Source organism: Opisthocomus hoazin, chromosome 20 (genome assembly GCF_030867145.1).
Source record: "Opisthocomus hoazin isolate bOpiHoa1 chromosome 20, bOpiHoa1.hap1, whole genome shotgun sequence".
NCBI lineage: Eukaryota > Metazoa > Chordata > Aves > Opisthocomiformes > Opisthocomidae > Opisthocomus > Opisthocomus hoazin.
The window spans coordinates 11,805,138-11,825,706 of record NC_134433.1 but is presented as its reverse complement, the minus strand read 5'-3'; the positions used below and the strand labels follow the sequence as shown (position 1 = coordinate 11,825,706).

Here is a 20,569-nt window from a genome sequence, read left to right as displayed (position 1 = left end):
CCCAGTGCTATCTGTACAGAACAGTTGATAAAGCGCATCATGCCTTTTGCTTTGTCACGTATTGTGTGGCAAAACATCATTTCTTAAAATAGTTTCACATTGCTTATTCTGCTTCAGAAAATACTGAATGATTTCATGTCACACTACGACTAAAGAGAAGTTAATTTGAAGGGAATAGAGCTAGGAAATAAATTTGCTGTTTTCATGGCCAGCACTATGTGTGGTCTCATGTAATCGATATTGCAATAGCAGCTACTTTGTTCTCATTTGTGTGATTACTATCTTAACAAACATGAAGCATATTTTTCTGTCATTCTCATGATACAAAAAAAAAAAGTTGTTCTTGTAAAAAAAAAAAATTCTTTTTATATATAACCCACTTTGCTGCTTTCCTGTTTGCCCAGGAATATCAAACAATCATACTCAGGAGAACCAGACACAGGATTTTACTGTACTACACTTCAGTTCGAGGAACTAAGGAGACGGGACAGCCTTCTTGTCCAGTTGTGTCTCTGTCCCCTGCCTTGATGTTTTGTGATATGGCTGTGTTGTGACAAGACAAGTTTCCTTAATGCCACATTTATGTCCTCTAAATATGGAATGTAAACAGGCAGTAACAGGAAATTAAGTAGTGTGTCCTGTAAGGAAAAAAAATTGATATAATGGTTTGGTACAAGATTTAATGTTTTTGTCTTTCTGTGACTTGGAGGAACTGGAGCTGTGCTAGAATTGTTTTGGGATTTGGCTGACTTATGTATGCACCCGCCAGAGCTCCAGGTAAGAACTGATCTTGCTGGAGCAGAGAGCATGGGCATGTTTTGGAGTCATTCCCTGCAGGGGCTGTTCAGCAGGTACAGTAGGCCAAAAGTGGCACTGATTCAAAATAGTGGCTAGAGAGATATTACATACTTGACTGCACCTGGTGCAGAGGAAACCAAAGATGTCAGTCCCCTCCCCTTTCCCCATCAATTGTCTGAGATACAGGTGTGTGGTTACAGTGTAAACAGACCAAAGATTTTTCTTCTAGGCTAATAAGCTGCACACATTTTTTCTTATAATATCTCTGCCAGAATATAGAAGCATACAGTATGAAGTCCTGCAGTTCCACACACCCTGTGCACACGGTGGAGAAAGACTTTTGTTTCTGCAGACAGAACCCACCCCTCCGGCAGCTATACTTCATTTTTTTCTAAATATATTTCAGGGATTGATTTTTCTCTTGTCCATACACCATGCTTTTTATCGACTGTCAGGGGATCTTAAATTAAGAGATAATGTATGAGCATTAAAATTAAGTTTGTTTTTTCTGTGCTATTAACTGATCCTTCTGTTGTGACTATCCAGAAGGACGGTAGCTCTAGCTGTGGCCATTGGCTTTCGCCACTAGAGGAAAAACTGTTCTGTCTTCGTCCCTAAGCTTGTAAGCTGCATTGAGCAGTCCAGTCCCTGAAAGTCATCTGAACAAATTCTGATGATGTTACTGTTTGCTGTGTACCCTGGATAAAGATGTAACACTAAAGGACTTAACAAGATTGTTTCAGATTGGCTAGGTAGTACCTTCTGAGACTACTATTTCTTCAGTACCAGTTGTAGTGCTTGATACCACAACACCGCTTTCTTAGGTGTAAGGAGAAAAGAAAAAGCACACGTGCGAGGAAGCTTGCATTGTACAACCGTGTTATCTGCAGTGCAGACAAATGATTTATGATTGCATGTTTCATGTAGCAGGAATGATATTGCCAGAGGTAAGAATAAGGAGGAAAATTCAAACTCCCTTCAGGTGACAGACGTCTTAAAAATAAAGAGGATCCTTTTGAATTTTCTGGCAAGTCTCATCAGGATAGTCCTACAGCAAAGAGGGAAATGTGACTTTCCCTTTGCAGTTGCTACAACTGCTCCAGAATAACCACTACTCACTGTCTAAGATCCCCATGATAGGCAACCAGGGAAACTGCTGCCATAACAGCTAACTGTACGGAGACTGTATTCCTCTTCTGCTTTTGCACACAGCTTGCTCTTCTGACATTGTGTAATTCCATAACAATATGGACATTAGTTTCACAGAGACCTCTGACCACTTTCCCTTTTGCTTTAGAGAAAGAAATGAGAAGCTCTGTAATCAGCAGGATTAAAGAAATTTGGTGTCCTAGGGCTTTCTGTTCCCTTCCAAAGAATGGAAAGCCCTAGGTCCCAGTGGCAGGTATTGGGAAAACTTGAAATTGCTCTGCTTCTTGTAGACTAGACAGGGATCGAAGGAAATGAGGAAATTCCTGTAATGCTCCTAGGCTGGCAGGAGAACCTTAGTACTAATCTGAAGTCAGCTGAGTAGCATAAACTTGAAGCAGTTGATCATACTCAATGTTAATATTTCAAGTACAGTGCTATCTAAAATAGTCACGACTAATGCTTTAAGATAGATACCTTACTCAGGCATACAAGGTCTGAGCCTTGAAGCAGTTGCATCTGCATCACGCATAACAATATATAAGGGTTGAACTCTTGAATTAACTGTTCTGTGCCTTGTCTATTTTCAAGTTAGTTTGTGGTTCCTTTTCTTCTTACTTTTTGACAATTTAAATGAATTTTTTATTTAACTGGGTTGATTAATATACTTCATATTTTGCAGCTGTTCTGTCATGCACTGCCTTTGAAAAGCATTCTTCTTGTTCGGTTGCTTTCACCTTAGCTATTCAAGGGTGTTTTCCGAGGAAGATCACCACCAGCCTAGGTGCTTGGCCTGGATTTGGGAATTTTGGGCATGCGCCGGTTCAGTGTCTGCAGCCACTAGATGGCACATTGCAAGAGCAGCTGCACGTCCTGAATAGCAACTTGACAGTTTCAGTCTGTTAGTATGATTAAGGGATAAATAATGCTAAATGTTTCTTTAATAGGAGAAAATGAACAGCATTGACAGTAGTGATTAAGTTCTATTAAACAGTTGTTATTTTGGACACCAGGTGATTAGTGCATTCAAACCACTTTATTTCCAGACTTTGGCACCTTGGTCATTACTAACTCAAATCATAAAGTTCAGTGAATCAAGTTGTAAATAGTTTTATTGGTTACGTGTTGGAAAAAAATTGAGGGTTGTGAAATGCCTTGATGATTTAAAGTTACGTATTTCCTAAGTCCTTGTATTTCTGTTTTCTGTTCTTTATTTGGCTATTCATCACTGCAGAAATTCTAAACTCTGTTTCTGCCTTTGCAAGCATTAAATCCAGCATGCTAATTGAGAGCAGAGAGTTGTATTCCTAGAACAAACATGCCGAATGGAGAGAGTTGGGGTTTTGGACTAAGATGAACACTACTACCAACATGCCGTAGTTATCTGAAGGAGGAATTACCTCCAGGGATGAGAGTGGAACTGCTCTTACAGCTTCTGGAGAAAGGTCCTTATTTACATACATGCTGATGACAATTGGATAAAACACAGGACCTTCATGTTTCTGTTGGTGTGTATTTTGTTTTCTGAAAATATTTTTCATATTTTTGAGGATTATATTATGCCTATTATTAGATAAGGCTTCCTTCAAAGCAGTTTTTTGGTTTTGTGGTTTTGTTGTGGGGTTTTTTTGTTTTTTTTTTGTTTTGTTTTTTTTTAATGAAAGCTTAGGAATTAAATTGTAAGATCCAGATACATTTCAAGGTTTTGGTGCTATAGAACAAGGCTTCCTTGAAGTTCATTTTAATAACTTTTAAATGACTGGAAGCAAATTTTTGGTTTCTCCAAACCAACTTGAGGATTAAAAAGACGTGCTGGCTTTATCCTGTTTTGGCTTTAAAGTTGTTATGTGTTCTGTGAAGTCTGTTTATCATTTCAGTGCTTAATGAAGTGACCTTTGCATCACTTACATGTCACTTTACAAATTTCTGTCAAGATGTTCATGACGAAGTGCCTTTCTCAAATATAAGCTATTTTCAGTGTTGTATTAGCCTACTTAAAGTTCATCTGGTTTTCTAGTGTGGTCATGTGTCGTAGAAATGTGTATGTTTACCAGCATAAGTCTTTTGTATTCTCTTCAGTGTACATGTATGTGCCTGTAGAACTTGCGTGTGTGTGTGTGTGTCTGGGCAAGGCAAGACAGCACCATAACTCCAGGGAAAATGGAGGAGGTGACTGCGAGTCACCCACTTACTCACTGGCATATACTGTGGGAAACCTGTATTTTGTGGTTTTGTAGAGCACTTGCTTTTTGGACAAGGCAGGCAAGAAGGCAGACATCCCCTTCTCATCAAGGAATTTATCACTTACAACTCTTATGTAAAACAAATGTAGTGTCAACTCTGAAATGAAGAGCTGCACTGGAAATCACACCTAACTACAGCAGGTGCTGAGCTGGCAGTTTCACAGAAGATTGTGAAATTTGATCACACAATGGGAAATTGAGCCACTCCTTGAGGGCAATATCTGGAAACATAATGGGGAACCACCCTTCAAAGGTGATCTGTGTAATAATGGGGCTTAGAAACACTTTCTACCTGCTTTGCTTAGAAAATTATGAACATTTTTAATACTGTTACTGGATTTTGCACAAGTACACTATATTTAGCTGTACCTCACCTAGTCCTGCGCTCAGACACACCCAAGGCAATAAACTGCCTGGTGTGTACTTGCTACTACCATCACTTCAAGGTGGAAACCATTAATGAAATTTTCTGTTCTCTTTATGTGCTGGTGTTATTGTTAGCTTCTCTTCTCTGTCTACAGACTACAACTTTTCACCTGTTTTCTCTTGGAAGCTGGGCAATTGTATACCCCTTGAGTAACTTTCACTGCAGCCATTTTCTGGTAAGTCTCTAACCTTTATATACTCATACATGCTAGTGAAGATGGAACACCTAGCATTACTGCACTGGCACTATGACACTCTGTGCTACTTGATGTTTCCCTTCTTCCTTCTTGAGATTGCCATAAAGATTGCACCTGTGCTCCTGCATGTACTTATGCACACCACAGCCTCTGAATAATGTAGACTAATAGAAAAGACTTCAAAGAATCATAACACAGTTTTAAAGGGCTGGAAGGAGAGGCTGATGGGAAATGTTATAAAAATTCAACATTTCCTGCTTAGCTAAGCAGTTGTTTAGAAGGACATGTAAACTATGTGCATGTATTTCAAAGAAAACAGAAACCAAAAAAAAGCAATGCACACTGCCCTGATTCTGTAGACAAAGAGCAAAGGAGGGAGAGGTTTGCAGCAAATCATCTGCTTGAGTTTGTAATTTTGTTAGGTATGCAGACACAGGGTGAGTGGGGTAATGAAAATATTTAGACAGATTTGGGTGTTATTTGATAGAGGTAAATGCAAAAGGAAAGAAGGTGAGTAGTTTAGCAGTGACCTGACCAAGTCATTATGTGATTGAAATCAATTACCCAGGAGCTCATTAGCAAAAGAGAATAGATGTCCTTCCTTCTTGTGCTGTGAATATTCTATTAGATCCTTATCACATTTCAAATCAGAACACTATCTTTCAAAGCCACTGAAGGGTTAATACCAGACTGTTCTTTCTGAGACAGTGATTTTCCAGAGCAACTGTGCTTGTCAGGCCAATGAAGCTATCAGTGCAAAGGCAATCAGTGATCAGCAGATACCAGAATTGTCTTGACAGTTGAAACTGGAAGTAAACTACTGCAGGTCAGTGAATTACAACATTTTTAAATCAAACATGCAATGCACTTTGCCCTGGTCTCCTAACAATAAGGATACAGAAAGAAAGAAAAAAGATGTTGAAGAGCATGCATAATATTTTAGAGTGAAATTCACTCCCATTCACTCTCATTGAACCAGTATGGTTCACGTGGGATTTCAGAAATGTGATAGACTGTGCAAAACTTAGGTGGGCAACAACGGAACAAAGCATTTAGCACAAAGTTCAGGGGCAAGTGTTGTATAACTGATCTGTCTGAACCCAACATCATTTATGGTACTAAGTGCTTGGTTTGTCAAAATGACTTTGGATATTCCAGTATCTTTGTCAGTTTGGTCATTAGGAGTCTGTGTGCTACTGAAAGTCAGTTCGAGCAGAGTAAGGATTAAATATTTGACAGTACTAAAGGCTCTTGAAAAAGAAGATCTTGGTTTTGAGAGTCCAAAATTGGGACTCTTTTGAGTCAATTGAGAAAACTGGGCTCTTAATGATAAAGTAATTATTACTTTAACGATAAGAGAAAATCAATTATGCTATCTTCTCTGATTATTTCAACATATTTTAAGGAAGCACAGAGACAAGCAGTTGGTACATGGAAGACAGAAGTAGGAGCAGTGACATATAACAGGAAAAATCTCCGTAACACAGGGGGTACAAAAAAAAAATCTTTAATATAATCATATGTATTTTAGGATACACGGATTCTCCTCTTCTCAAGAGAATATTGCTATTCTTATTATGACCTTGCAGGTTGTAATCTTACATAAATAACAATGGGACAGATATTCTAGGAAAAAATGGTCTTACATTCATAACAAGTGGACCGCAAATAAATATGTTTCAAAGTAATGGAACAGGCTGACAGTATGTGATTTGTCTGTAATCATACAACACGTGCTTTGCTGTGAACGCCCATAGAGTATATAACAATCGTGTACATTTCGAACATATACACAGAGGCCTGTATAATCATATACAGGTAAATATTCACATTAGTTGTGACAGTATACAGATATATGTATGAAATCAGGTACATAGTCTCTCTCCTTCCTTTTACATACACCCCTCTCTTCTTTCTCACTGCAGATTTCAGACTTCACAGGTGGAGCTTGAAAAGCGATGTAACTAGTACTTGGTGAAAATCTATGCCTGCTGAAACAGAAAACGTTATGGTACCTGGAACAGTTGAAAAGCCAACGATTACCTCGTGTTACTGCTGGGGTGAACAAAATTGCCTGTGAAACAGCACTGTTAGGCAATTTTATTGCTGTTATCAACTGAATGATTTTGCTTGTAGGTGGCTTGTCCTTTTCCACAGAACAGGCCTGTCTCTTAACCACTGCTTTGGCAAAACTTGTGTAGATGATAGTCTTGCTCTCATTGCAGTCTTAACAGAAACAGTTGCTGGTTCCCTTGTCTCACCATATTACAGGCATGTACCTGTCTTATTTGCCCAAGATGGGAAAGTTTGCAGTTGGAACAAAGATGAAGCCCAGGTGTTGATGGCTAGAGTTATCGTCAGAACTCCTAGGATGTTGAGTACAAACCCAGCTTTGGCCTAGAATTATAAAAGAGAAGATTTATTAGTTGAGCTGAGTACTTTTTTCCTTTACTGCTGATTAGGATTGTTTATATGGCTAGATTTTCTCTTTGGCCTTTTTTCACAGCTCCATCAGAACTCCAGCAAATTACATTTAAGCTGGTTTTCTTCACAAATATAAATTGTGTTAGGGGAAAATGAGTTCCTATTGGATGAAAGTCTTAAACTAGAAGTCATAAAATCCTTTTAATCCACTTATGTAGGACCTGCTCTTCTGAATTTGCATCTGTCTCTAACGTTACTTCGGATTTCTTCTTGGATGAATCAGAAACTAGAAAAGTTATCAAGAGATATGGCATCCTTATCCATTTTTCCTGAACATATTGAGAAAGGGCATCAGGGTAGCCAAGTGAGATGTGGTAGGCTTTCCCCTAGTCCCTGCAGAAGGGCTGTGCGGGTGATAGGACACTCTGACATCCCTCTGATCTACATTTGGGCTTTTTGAACAGTTAGACATTACCATTTCTCATTGACAGCAAGCTCCTGTTGGAACATCTCCAAGAGGCCTTGGGTGTTTTTCAAAAGCTCAACAGCATCTTTATAAGGCTCTGTGTACATATTAGAGTCACTGTGACCCTTTATTAATTCACACACATATGTTCTTCTTTCCATTTGACTTTAGCTGAGTACAGTGAGTCTTCTAACATTCTTTCAAGAATAACCAATATTAGAAAAAGGAAAGAACAAAACTAGTCATGAAAATTCTGAAAAAAATGCTCTTTTGCTCACCATATCTATAACCTTCAGCTGTCCATAGGAGAAGACAATGGCGTTAGGAGGAGTGGCCACTGGAAGCATGAATGCCAGCGATGCAGAAATTGTACAGGGAAGCATGACATAGAGTGGGTTGAGGCAGATCGCTTCAGCCTGTGCAAGAAGGGAGAGCAAAGATGATGGTTTCAATCTACAAAAATGCATGGAAATCTTTTGGTGGAAGACCGATTGTATTTGTCCATCTCAGAAACCTTGTTGTTCCACAAACACTGCAGCCACTCATATTTTGGTTCTGCTTTAGAAACTTGTAGCCAATGTCTTTATGCAGCAGATGCAAGAACTGATTTTGTGGTCAGTGCTTGCGTTCCTGATTGTGGAGTGCAATCACTCGTGCAGTGTAAATTAAGAATAATGGTTGTATTCAACTGTAAAGCTAGGAAACAATGTAGAGTGGCTTCAAACTGGTTAAGAACAAAATTGAATTATCAGGGGAAGCAGGGTAGCCCAAACTCTGAAAGCGAGTGGATCAGTTAGGGCTTAGCTGAAGTCTGTGCAAGAAGATATTGCTGGAGCTTCTTCCAGTTTCTACCTGGAACCGGCTTTTAACACTGCAACACTATGTCTACCCCGGCAACAAGAATCTCATGTGGAAATGCAAAAGTCTGAATTAGGTCATAGAGCCTGACTAATGCTATCACCTTCAGAGACTTCTGGAAGGCTAGTGGTCGGAGTGAAATACAGTAATGGAATGTTGCAGGGAAGAAAATGCTGCCACTGCTGCTGTCTCTATGCAGAACTAATAGGGAAAAACAAGTACAGCTGGCAGTGACCTCGTGAGGTTGTTTAGGCCAGAAGGCAAAATCTAATATGCCAATGAATTTCATCCCTTTACTTTTCACGAGCAACGATTTTAGAAAGGTTGAGCTAAGCACGGTGTGTGTGAATATATATGCATGCACATACATATATGTATATTTTAAGTCTTGTATTCCTGATTGGATACATGAACTAGTGCTTGACTATGTCAGTCAGTTTTTATAATTGAGCAGATGTATGCTCAGAACAGAGTTGAAAGCTGTTCTTATAAGAGTATTTTATAACGCTGGAACTTACCATTGAAGCCAGAATAGGAAGGAAGAGGGTAGTGGTGGCCACATTGCTGGCACACTCGGTGAAAGTGGCAATCAAGAGGCACAACAGGAGAGCGATAGCTGGGTGAGGGATTTGCTGCAGAGGAGACAGTTTGCTACCTAACCATGAAGACAGACCAGATTCCTGTAACAGAGGAAAGAGGTCTGTTGGAATAGTAGGCTGGAGAAGAAATGGCCACATCACAGTCCAGCTACATTTCTCATACTAATTTTACCTTTCTTTCTTATAGGAGTTCTCATACAAGCAGCTTTCTGTAGAAAAGCATGTAAGAGGTAATGCTCATAGACCCAATAATTTGGTAGGTTAAATAAAAATAGATGTGCTTTCCCTTCTGAAGAATTTGAAAGAAGATACTACATTTACAGTACTTTATTGATAGAAAATAATTATTTCTCTGTTCAGGCCAGATCAATATTCTGATCAATATTCGAGGCTTTTTTTTTTAATTCAAGCAAAGATTTTTTAACTCACTTCTAAAATACCTTCGTATGTCTTTGCAGATATTCTAGTGATTTAATATAATTTCATCACATTGTCTGAGATCTTGATCAATCATCTGAAACTTTTCATACCTTTCAGCCTTCTGAGTCACTGAAAAATACCAGCATCTTTCCTGTCATTCTGTGCTGTAGTGTGGGCATTGTTATTATTCAGCTGTTCTTCCTGTCTTGCTTCTTCATGTGTTATGGCCTAGCTTTCTTGTGGGTTTTGCAACCTCCATTCTTCTTCATGTCCTCCCTATTTCATATCTTGGCTACTTCAAACTGCCTCTTCCAACACTGAAGAGTAGGTTGGAATCTGTCTTGAAAAGACTAGTGTGATTTGCTGTCCTAGGGCAGGATCTGCTTTACATAAATGATTACTGATAGCTGTTTTTCAAACTTGTTGTTAAAAATGTCTAGCCATGATGTTTCCAAAATCTCCCCAGATCATTTTTTTCAAGTGGTTAACTATCTTTACAGTTGGAACATTTTCCTGCTGCTTAGCCTAAATCTCCTTTGCTGCAATTTAAGCCCTTTAGCACCATCGGAATATAAAACAGTATACTGTCTTCCCTTCTGCAGCAGCTTTTATGTATTTGATGACTTATTCTAGAACAAATTAATATAATTTCTTGAATTTCCTTTTCCAAACAAGTTTTCCAGAGATCTGATCATTCTTACTGCCTTCCTCTAAACTTTCTTCATATAGCCCACTTGTTGCAGGCTGGTATCCAAAACTGAATACATTACAGTACCTGAAGACTTACCAGTCCTGAGTGGACGGATTATATATTACACGTCTTATGTATGACATTGCTACCTATAGTTTCCAGTTGTTTGCTTTTTTTGCTCAGTAACAGTATAAAAATATTGACTACAATAAGGTGTATGAGTGACTTTAGAACTTCTGCAGTCGTTTCCACATCTTGCATTTATGGTATTTGGTTATTTCTTCCTGTTTCCCATGTTGAGTTGCATCCTTGTTTTCTAGAAACGCTTTTACAGGTCATTGTGATCTTTGAATGCTAAACTAGTATTTCCAGGCATTTGAAGCCTTTTCCAATTTGTTTATTGTCTGTAGATTTAATAAATTTATTGTCTGTTCCATCATATAAGTCATTACTGAAAAATAATTTGTGGCACTGGACTGCTAGCACATGCCTGCAGAATTATATCAGGACATCCCTCAGTTTGACAGCCAGACGTTTTCATACGCTCCCAAAGGTTCTTTAGCTGGCTCTACCTTTGTCTTCTAGTAGTTTAATTTAAATCTTATTTCCATAAGTAGTATGGTTGAAATAGTTTGGAGACCCATCCTGGGCACATTATCTCCTCATGCTTGCCACATCAATTAAGTTTTATTGAATAGGACCATTAATGTATTGGGGTAGTTTCTTAATCATCCATTTTTCTAGAAACACAGTTAATCATGCTGCCTTGATTGGTAGTACCATCCCAGTTGCACAGGGAATAATAAAGATTTGTTCTAATCACAGGACTCCTCCTACGGATCGTGAAGTTTATCCTACTGCCACTAGCTGAGGAAATGCATGTTTGGTGCTACCAGCATGCCCTCTTGCGTTCTGGGAGAGCGTGCATGAAAAGCAAGATGGAAAACACCCAAGAAGACACAAATACCAGGTAAGCGGAGGAATGTTACCTCACTGCCTTTGGCTAAGGCAAAGCCACCTCCCAGCAGAAACACAATGTTCCATGGCATTTTCTGGTGAACTACTTTCCAGTCCAAGAGAGGTGGAGGTGCTCGGAACTTTGATTTGCTGCCTAAAATCCAAAAAGATTTTGTAAGCCATGTTACATTCTCCAAAGAAAGGGAGGACTTCTTGGTGGGAGGTGAGTTTAGTCTAAACATCAGGAAACACTTCTGTCAGCAACATCAAGTAGACTGTGGAATTATCTCCTAAAGCAGATCATGAGACCCTCAGCAACAAAGATTTTAAAACTTGACTTGCAAAAATATGAATGAATGATCTGTAGCTGCTCCAAGAGGCACAGTAGAATAACGGTAGGAGTGAGTTAGAAGTATGGCAACATATCTGCAGAACTGTATGTGTTTCTGTTAAGTCATATATTCTCTCCTGAAGGCTCCAGCTTCAGAAGATTTTACATATGTGTCTGCTAGTGTCTGGAACACTGCTGGGATACGAGTTTCCTGCTTAGTTAAATTACAAGAAACAGAGGACTTTTATGGGATATATGCCTTGCCTAGCCTAAAGCATACAGCTGTAGCTATGCAGGAAGAGCAGTTTGAAATTGTGTTTAACGTTTGAAATTTCCTTTCTAAATCTAAAATGTAAAACTCCCTGTGTACTCAGTCTGACAGTTGACTTTGATGCCTGTAGTAAACTTACCTGTTTGTTGTTTGTCTCTGCCATTGTTAGAAATGTTGGAAGGGATGATAAACAACAAAATTGAAATGAAGATGGCAACTGTAGCATCAGTGACATAGCTGCAATAGATCAGTTAGAAATTTAGTCTAGCTGTGTTTTCGTGTTTAGGAAACCTAGCCTACTTCATTTTTATGCAAAGTGAAGAGGAAAAGTGATGATACCTTGTATCATTTTTGTTGAAAAGAACTGTTGCCCAACCTGGTATGAAACCAGGGTCTCTTGTAAACCAGAGCAGAACCAGTAGGATGAAGAGGATCAAAACTGCTGTTTCTGCAAATTTCATTGAGCCCAGTTTCTTGCACTCTTCCTTGATAATGCCATAGGCCTGTTGCTCCTTAGCCTTTTCAGAGGCATTTGCAGCACAGCCAAAATTCTCCCGAAAACTAAAAATAGAAATAGACAAGAAATATCAGAGAAATGTGCTAGATACCCTCAGAGTTAAGAATCCAAATTTCATACTCAGTCATACTTTTTTTTAGACACATGTATTTACATACACATATAGAAATTATATATAAATTACTATCATAGCATCAGCAGCCATAGGTGTTGGATAGTAACTGCATTGTTCTGTGTATTGCGAAGATGATCAGCGAGAAGATTCCTGCCCCTAAAAGTGCATGATCTAAGCACAAACAGGTGTGCTGTCTGGACTCACGGGGAAATCACGACAATGGTAGTGTGATTGACAAAGCTATATGATCACCAGGAAGTAAACAATTGCAAAGCTTTTTAAAATGGCAGAAAAGAAGAAGTTTGAAAGAGGAATTTGAAGACAAAATTACCATTTCTGGTATTACAGCGCTCTTTCCATTTGAAAGAAAGGAGGTTGGGGATAATACAAAAGTGATAGGCTAACTATTAAATAGGTAGGTAATGCAAACCGGTTGTATGGGGTGATTAGCATTGGGAACGAGTGCAATACTAATCCTCTAGGTCTGTAGCAACTCTCGTCACAAAGGTATTTATCAGCTATATGTAGAAATCAATTTCCTGGTTTGAAGCACAACAATCTTTCAGGACATGAAAGCAATGCTGCAGAAAATATTATTGCAGTTATAACTTCTTATTTTCATCTACAGAGTATATTTACTTGGGATTTGATCAGGTTCCTTGGAGAAAAAGTTGCAGTATTTTAATAGATACTTAGTATGCTGTTCTGCTAGACTCTGTTGTGGGTGAAGACTTTGTCACTTGCAGTCTGGCTTTCAAGCATAGGCTCATCAGTAAAAGTATCATTTGTGTTACAGCATATAATGAGTACTTGATAACAGGCCTGTCAGCTGTATTACAGTGTGTAAAGGGTACTTACTTAAAGCCCAAGTACAGTATCTGCAGCCAAATCCACGTCAAAACCAGTAACACGATCATGGTGGGGAAGGCAAAGGAGAACCAAGAGGCAAAGTTGATGATATTGCCATTGTTAGGAAAGAGCCTGTAAAATGCAGGTGGCTGTTAGCATCCAAAATGCTGCACTCTCTTCTATATTTACTTAATGATTCAGAAAAGTGGAGGTATTGTGAAGCCCACTAAGAAAGAGAAGATAACATCCCGACAAAGTTACCAAATTGATATTTTCCTTCTCAGTGTTGGCCGGGAAGCAGCTGTAGCAGAATGATACAGTTTAGTGGGTATGTAATCCCAAATTCAACCAGACTTACTCATCAACTTGGCCTTGCAGTATCAGATTTGGTGTTGTCCCAGTCAGAGTTGCAATCCCTCCAATACTGGCTGAGTAACAAATACAGAGACACATTCCCTTGCAGAATTTCTTGTGCTTCTCCTCTAGCAGATTTTCATTTCTCTTTCTGTCTTCCTCAACTGTCAGGACATGACTACTACCTAGGTCCCAACACAGGAACAACAGAGTTAGAGGAGCTAGACTGGATAGGAGAGATCTTCTCCCTGTGTAATGAAGTATTTCAAGGCTAGGACACAGTGGACTCAAAGCTGAAAGAGACAAATTTCCTCATTTTAAGGCTGGTATTGTTAATTCTTTGATCTTCTGTCCATTTTCACTGCTTGTCTTGATACAGAGCAGTTTTTCAGAAGAAGAGAAGTTGAAATATGTGATAAAGTCTGAACATACTGCTGACAGTTCTCAGTGAACTAGGGCAATGTCAGAACTGCACACGGAGGGGCGAGAGGCAAGAATTCAGGAAGGTACAACAGAATCAGAGGGGTTGGTCTGAAGGGAGTTCATTCTGTACCAGCACCTGACTGCTGGCACTGAGATTTACATTCAGAAATACTTAGGTTTGTCTCAAAGATTGGAGGAGGGCAGGACAGCTGGTAAAGAGATATTGTTGCATGACTGTATATCTTTCTAATCTAAAGATCATTTTAATCCCTAACCTTCTGGCACGAAATAAGCCAGAAATGTTGCCTCGGGAATTCTGTATTATCTTATAAGTTACACAATACATAATAATTGAACTAACATAAATATATAGGGAAATATCAAGCCTAATATAAAGGCTTCAGCTAATGGAGAATTTGTACATTTTGTGGTTTTGTTGATTAGTTATCATTTCTTCATATTTTCAATCCGTTTCTAACTTCAGCCAAGTCAGTAGATCTTACTGTGCTTTTGTCTGATTCATGGAAGAGCCTCCTAAATGCTATTCAATACAGTCAGGATGCTTTAGGTACATTCTTCTTTTAGAATTTACTAGCAACTATAATTACAGTGAAGAAGGCATCAGGTCATCCTCCATTACCTCAAAGAGGAAAACACCCATCACCGGCTCACCGTTTTCCTCTGTTTCTTTGGAGGTGTCTGGTTTAGTTGACTCTTCCTGCAGTTCAAAGGCTTTATTGATGTTTTCGGATGCTTGGCCAGGTGTGCTACACTCCACTTCCGACTTGTGCAGCTGTTCCAACACGGCTTGTCCTATTGGGACCATCATGGCAGTGGTGGCAGTATTGCTGATCCACATCGACAGGAAGGCGGTCACAATCATGAAACCCATGAGAAGTCTGAAGTGAAAAGGGTTCAATAGGCCAGTTCAGGACTCAGCGATGAAATGCCCTTTTTTTGTTAAGAAGCTTTGGTTACAAATACTGGATTTGGAAAATGTTTAGCAATTCACACCTAGCAATTCCTGTTACCCTAGTCTGCTTTGTGAATGAGACTGTAAGAGTTAACTTTTTTTTTTTTTTTCAGCCAATTCTGCTTTTACATTCCTATGACTAGGACAGTGGGAGCTGATACCTTGGACCAAACAGTTTATCTGGTCAGTATCCTGCTTATTCTGCATGCTTCCGAGGAAGACATACCATCTCAATAACACATATTAATGTACTATAATGTGTTTTGAAGAGGAATTGCAAACTGAATTTGATCTCAAATGGCAATCATTTTAAGCCATAAGAAAGATGATCTCTTATTTTGTAATTTTATCCCAACTCTATAATTTAAGATTCTCTTCTTAGTCAGGTAAAACTCTAATCCTTGTTTCAGTATTACTATGTTATTTGTCTCAAAATTATTCTTTAGATGAGATGTAGATTATATATGAGATGAGAAGGGATTTATCCTGTATGCATTTTTATTCTATTGCTTTGTAATTTCCTTCAGTTATTCCCTCTTCTCATGATCTGAGACAAATTAAATAGGACCATGTAGCTTCTGCATAGCTTAAAGTTCTAGTCTAGTGAACATTTGTTGTTTTCAAAACAAGCATCCCCATATTTCCTCTTCTCTTTGCAATTAGTATAACAGTTAGAGAGTATATGTTTTCTGTGTTTCAGCTGTAGTCTTTCCTGATTGTCTAAAGCTGTGCTTCTGGCCAAGTCTAGAAGCACCTTTATCTTTTCAGAATTGACTCTCTTGTTGCCATTTCTCCACCTAAAGTCATTTGGAATTCAAAAAAGAGGCACCAGGTCTCTAACACATCAAAGGATCTCCATTTGCAAGGTTTGCTCAGGCACTAGCTCACTTGGACTGTAGAAAAGTGTTGTAGGATATGATTTGCAGATTCACATAGGAGACTAAGGCAAGTCTGAGACAGGAACTAATGCCATGAAGTCCTTTATCCCACAGCATTTTCATGACTGTTACTCACAGGGCTGGTCTGACACCAGTGATAAGCAAGACCCACAGAGCAACGCGCTTGTGTAGCTGCCATTTCTCAATAGCGATGGCCATCACAAGTCCCCCAATAAAAAGCATGTTGGTGTCCTTCAGGTACTCCCGGCAGACCTGTAAAGTGGAACAAGGGAGAGAAAATAGTGACAGGAAGCTAAGAGAGAAGGCATTTTCTGAGGGAGGATCTTGTTCGGAAGACATTAGCATGCAGTAACTATGGATTGCATCTAAACAGTGAATTTGATTTCAGATTAGCAGCTCCACCCAGAGTTCACTCTAAGCTGATGCAAGTTCTGTTCCATAGAGAGAACAACCGTTTCTCTGTGTAACAATAGTGCAATTTTCTCTTCTTTGCACGACACTCTGGAAACAATTCCAGAATAAGAGAAGATGACCAATAAATACATAGGCAAACATGTATAGAATAAGATCTCTTACTGTTGTTGAATCCATGATATTCATTAGTGGGAACAGCAGGACAGGCAAGAGAGATGTGACAGCCAACGGCAAGGCTTCCGTGCACCAAAACAGTGCCATCACTATGATCACGTAACCGCATTGGGCCTCCTGACAGAAGAAGAGTACATGCAGTCAGAACAGACTGTACATCTCACGCTTTGAGAAGGCAACAGCCCGTAATTATATTCATTGCCTGATAAAGGGATTTGAGAAAAGGTTATTTTCTGTCTTTCTCTCCCGTCTATCCTCCTACCTATGCAGATCCTAATCAAATGACAAACTATTCAACAACCTTATCAGAACTATGAGGAAAATATTGAGGCCTCCAAAGGGGAAAACCAAGAAACGTAGGAACAGAAACAAACTGATGACTTTGAACCCTTCGTGATAAGGAAATGGCAGTCCCTGCACAGACTTCTTGATTTTGCTGATAGTCCTATTTTCTTTTTATATGTTTCTGTCTTTGAGTTGCAGAAATAGTTACTGATCCAGCCAAGGTTTCTCCACCTTTTTCCCTGCATGTGACCCAGATGAACCCCAACTAATTTCAGCAGCCTGGATTCCTTGTATTGTAAATACTTTTATTTATTTTTCATTGGATTTTTAGCTTAGTACAGACTTTGAAAGGTTCACTGACAAACTAGTCACAGATCAGTTTCAGCTTCCACTGACTTTGACTCATGTCTCTGAAGAAAGTATGATCCTCTGTTTCATGTTATTTTTTTTTTTTTCCTGAGAAAACAGGACAACCACTTTGGACAACCACTCCAAATTTTATGTAAAAATATTTAACTCAGTCCTAGACACTAAAAAGATTCAAAATAACATGTCACAACTGATTTTCATAGGGCTGGGCTGATGAAGAAAGCAAGAAAATCAGCATTGCAGGGTACAGGGTCTTCCTCATTTTGGAACTAGTGCAATAATGGGCACCAGCAAATCCAAAGGAAGAAAAAAGTGGTTGTGTGGTTTTGGATCAAGGATGTCCACTAAAAATACACTGGACAGCATGAGTGAAAACATAGTGATGCTTATTGAGGAAACAATGAAGAGATGGAAATTGTAATGGCTAGATTACAGCCAGGAGCTGGAATAATGGCTGGCAGGATCAAACTTTGTGATGCTTTAGAACACGCTCTGGACTTCTGAACATGGCATGGAAGTTACAGAGCTGATGAAGGGAGAGGATGAATAGGGAGCTGGGTAGTCTGGAGGAAAGTAGATGATAGCAATCCAGGTGGTAAATTACCAAAGCAGCAGGGTTGGAGAGGTAAAGCTGAAAGAGATTGATGAAGAGATGAAAAGATGCCTTTTTGAGCCTCATTTTCAAATGAGAGCAGTAAGAACCTTAGTTATACATCCCATTAATCACTGAAAGCAGTTTCCCATGTTGATGATCCTTTTTCTCCCATTTTTGTTATTAAGAGATGCCACTGGATGCCTTTGGAGAGGCTGTAGGCAGGGCTTTGGAACATGTGTTGGAAGCACAGTGCTATTCTCTTCCGGCCTGCTGTGAACAGGTTCTCAGTAAAAGCTGGAAGAAGGTTTTTCACGAAGTCAGTTGTCCTGTAAGGACCTTCCTCTGTCTTTAGACAAAATTGTTAGCATTTTTTGCTCTCATTTGTAACAGTTTAGTGTCTGTTGCTGTGTCATTATAGGGCAGGTTAATAGCTCAACAGAGCAGAAAAATGTGAAATTCCACCCTGTAAGTTTTCTGCTTACAACTCTGCATGCTGAGGTACCAGCTTTTCCTGCTCAGCAGTACCACGAAGCACAATTCTAATGCAAGAAATCTTACAGATGGCAAAGCGAAAAGTCTAGGACATTTTACATTTTTGTGTTGTAGCTGGCTACATAGAAACCAGAGAGAGTCCTTTTCAAAGAGGAACTGAACCAAGACTGCCAAATCACTACACAGGCAATCCCAAGGACGTATTGTATGGTAACAATGACCCCAGCAAGTAAGTTCAAAGTCGTGGCTTCAGGAAAAAAAAAAATCTCTTTCTGGCTACTTAGAGCTTTTCCAATCCAGCTTTCATTTAACTTCAGTAACTCTTTTGCCTATGAAAGTTAACTAGCAAAAAAGTACTTTTTCTGTTTTGCTTCTTAGTAAGCTTTTAAGTGATAGTTTAAGCTATTTTATTTGCATAGCGAGGGAATAAAAGGACATGCCTGATCAGTCACCACATTTCACCTCAAGTGCCACTTTATCATTCTTGCTTGCAATCCTCTGGTCATAGCTCCAAAGTCTCTGATAACACTCAGAAAACGAGCTGTGAGGAAGAAAGAGCTTTGGGACAGGCTGCACAAAAAGACAGGGAAGAGCTAGTGGAGTGAAGAATGAAGCTTGGCAAAGGAGACTAGAAACTGGGAGTCAGCAGGGATCGGGAGACAGGCAGGCAGAGGCCAGAGGAAAGAGCTAGGACCTGACATCCAAAGAGCAGTGACAGGAGAGGTAGATGGGGACTAGCTATTTAATGATGGGACTGTAAGAAGAGACCTGAAGACCAGAGATTAGATCTGTCTGCATGAAGAGATTGGGAGTGAGAGAAATAAGCCAGAGTGAAGAAGCAGCAGAATGCTGGCAGTCTGCCTACTCACAGTGCTCGGTTGAAAGGATCAATGTCTGAGAAATGCCTGCCTCACTACTACAGGGTTTTGTAGTTGACTTTTTCTGAAGGAATCCTAAGCAAGGTGTCTTCCAAAAACTTGAAAGTTTGAATTTTAAATCATTGTTTGGAGAGATTCTTACAGAAAGATGTTAAAAAAAGAAGTGAAATACATATCATTTTGTCTTTATGTATAAGAATGCCTTGTCCATCCAACCAAGAAAAATGCCTCTTCTATCTGGCAATGACAACACAGAAAAAATGACAAGAGAATGTGGACTGGTTACTTCTAGAAATTCAAAAGGGGGATTAAAATTGGGACTTAGATTGTAATTTACATTCACACGTCTGAGCTTCAGCATAGAACATCTTTGCTAAATCAGTTAGATGCAAAGCAAAAGTTACAAAATTGCATGTCACTGGCATTCCTCTAGAATCTGCAATCACAGATGTGTCTGTTCATCCATCTGTGGCTTTTATATTCCGCCACTATCAGTAGTCAAAGGGATTTTCTCAGAAGATAAAGGTCTTCAAGCAATAAATGAAAGATGCCTCTGAGAAAGAATCTGTATGTTCTCTTCAGCTCTGTCACTTAACAGGAACAACTCTAAGGAGAGATTTAGAGATTCGGCTCTCAAATTCAATTTAAGAAGTTCTTACCTTGGTAGGAACAGCCAGAGGCAAAGGGAGAAACAAAAGGGGTACAAGAATGATGATCAGGTATTTCCTGCAGGCTAGGGTCATCTGCAAGAAGCCAGCCATGGTGCTGGAGCTAGCCCAGTGCTGAAAGGCCTGAAGTCTGCTGCTGGAGACTATATAAACACTCGGGAATATTAACCATTGACCTTAGGAGGCTGGGTGTTGTTTTTGGAACTGTAATCAGAGAAAGAAGGAAGAGAACAAAGAAGGGAGGAGACAGCAAAAGAGTGTCAGACCAGGAACTTTCTAAAGACAATCTTCCTGATAACTGGTAAATCCAGGAAAGAATTAACTCCTTGTGGTCCAAGTAAGTTTATTAAAAGCGTCCTGAAATTACCTGTGCTTTGTTTAAAGAATATTAATGTTTTGATCTTTAATAATGCCTTTTTTGAATAGGTACCATTATTCTTCCTGTAAAAAATAGGAACGGCTTCCTCCATAATAGGTTGAAAATTGTTTCAAAAACCTGTAGAATACTGCAAAACACACCTGCATCTGTAATACTCAAATACAGAGATTAGAAACAACTACACAGAACGTTACATAAACATCATTGTATTCACTGAGAAATTCGTGGGTAGCAAAATCCACTAGAGCAGAGCTCCTGTCACCAGATGCGACATCAAGTCCCCACGCAGGAACAGACCCACTGTTCTTACCACCTGAGAGCAGGGCCACCCACCTTTCTGTGGTCCAAGGATGACTCT

The 20,569-nt window shown here is 39.3% G+C and overlaps 1 protein-coding gene across 1 annotated transcript; it reads right to left on the bottom strand.

The window, feature by feature from the left end:
• Positions 1-7,075: 7,075 nt before the first annotated feature.
• Positions 7,076-16,647, bottom strand: SLC13A2 (solute carrier family 13 member 2). Its single transcript, XM_009938264.2, has 11 exons — positions 16,534-16,647; positions 16,073-16,209; positions 14,758-14,984; positions 13,667-13,847; positions 13,318-13,440; positions 12,167-12,388; positions 11,967-12,064; positions 11,258-11,379; positions 9,077-9,238; positions 7,979-8,116; positions 7,076-7,207 (listed from the first exon to the last, which is right to left on the bottom strand). The coding sequence occupies exons 1-11, from the start codon at positions 16,630-16,632 to the stop codon at positions 7,076-7,078; spliced, it is 1,641 nt and encodes a 546-aa protein (XP_009936566.2). The 5' UTR covers positions 16,633-16,647.
• Between the last annotated feature and the right edge of the window lie 3,922 nt (positions 16,648-20,569).

Bases quoted from the DNA above. Each gene is read 5' to 3' on its own strand.
- SLC13A2 (XM_009938264.2), bottom strand. From the start codon at position 16,632: ATGGCACTGTTTTGGTGCACGGAAGCCTTGCCGTTGGCTGTCACATCT. The intron at 13,848-14,757 runs GTGAGCCGGTGA...GTTGGGACCTAG, and splicing joins CAAAGAAACAGAGGAAAACG to GTAGTAGTCATGTCCTGACA. The intron at 12,389-13,317 runs GTAAGTACCCTT...TTCTATTTTTAG, and splicing joins ATACTGTACTTGGGCTTTAA to TTTTCGGGAGAATTTTGGCT.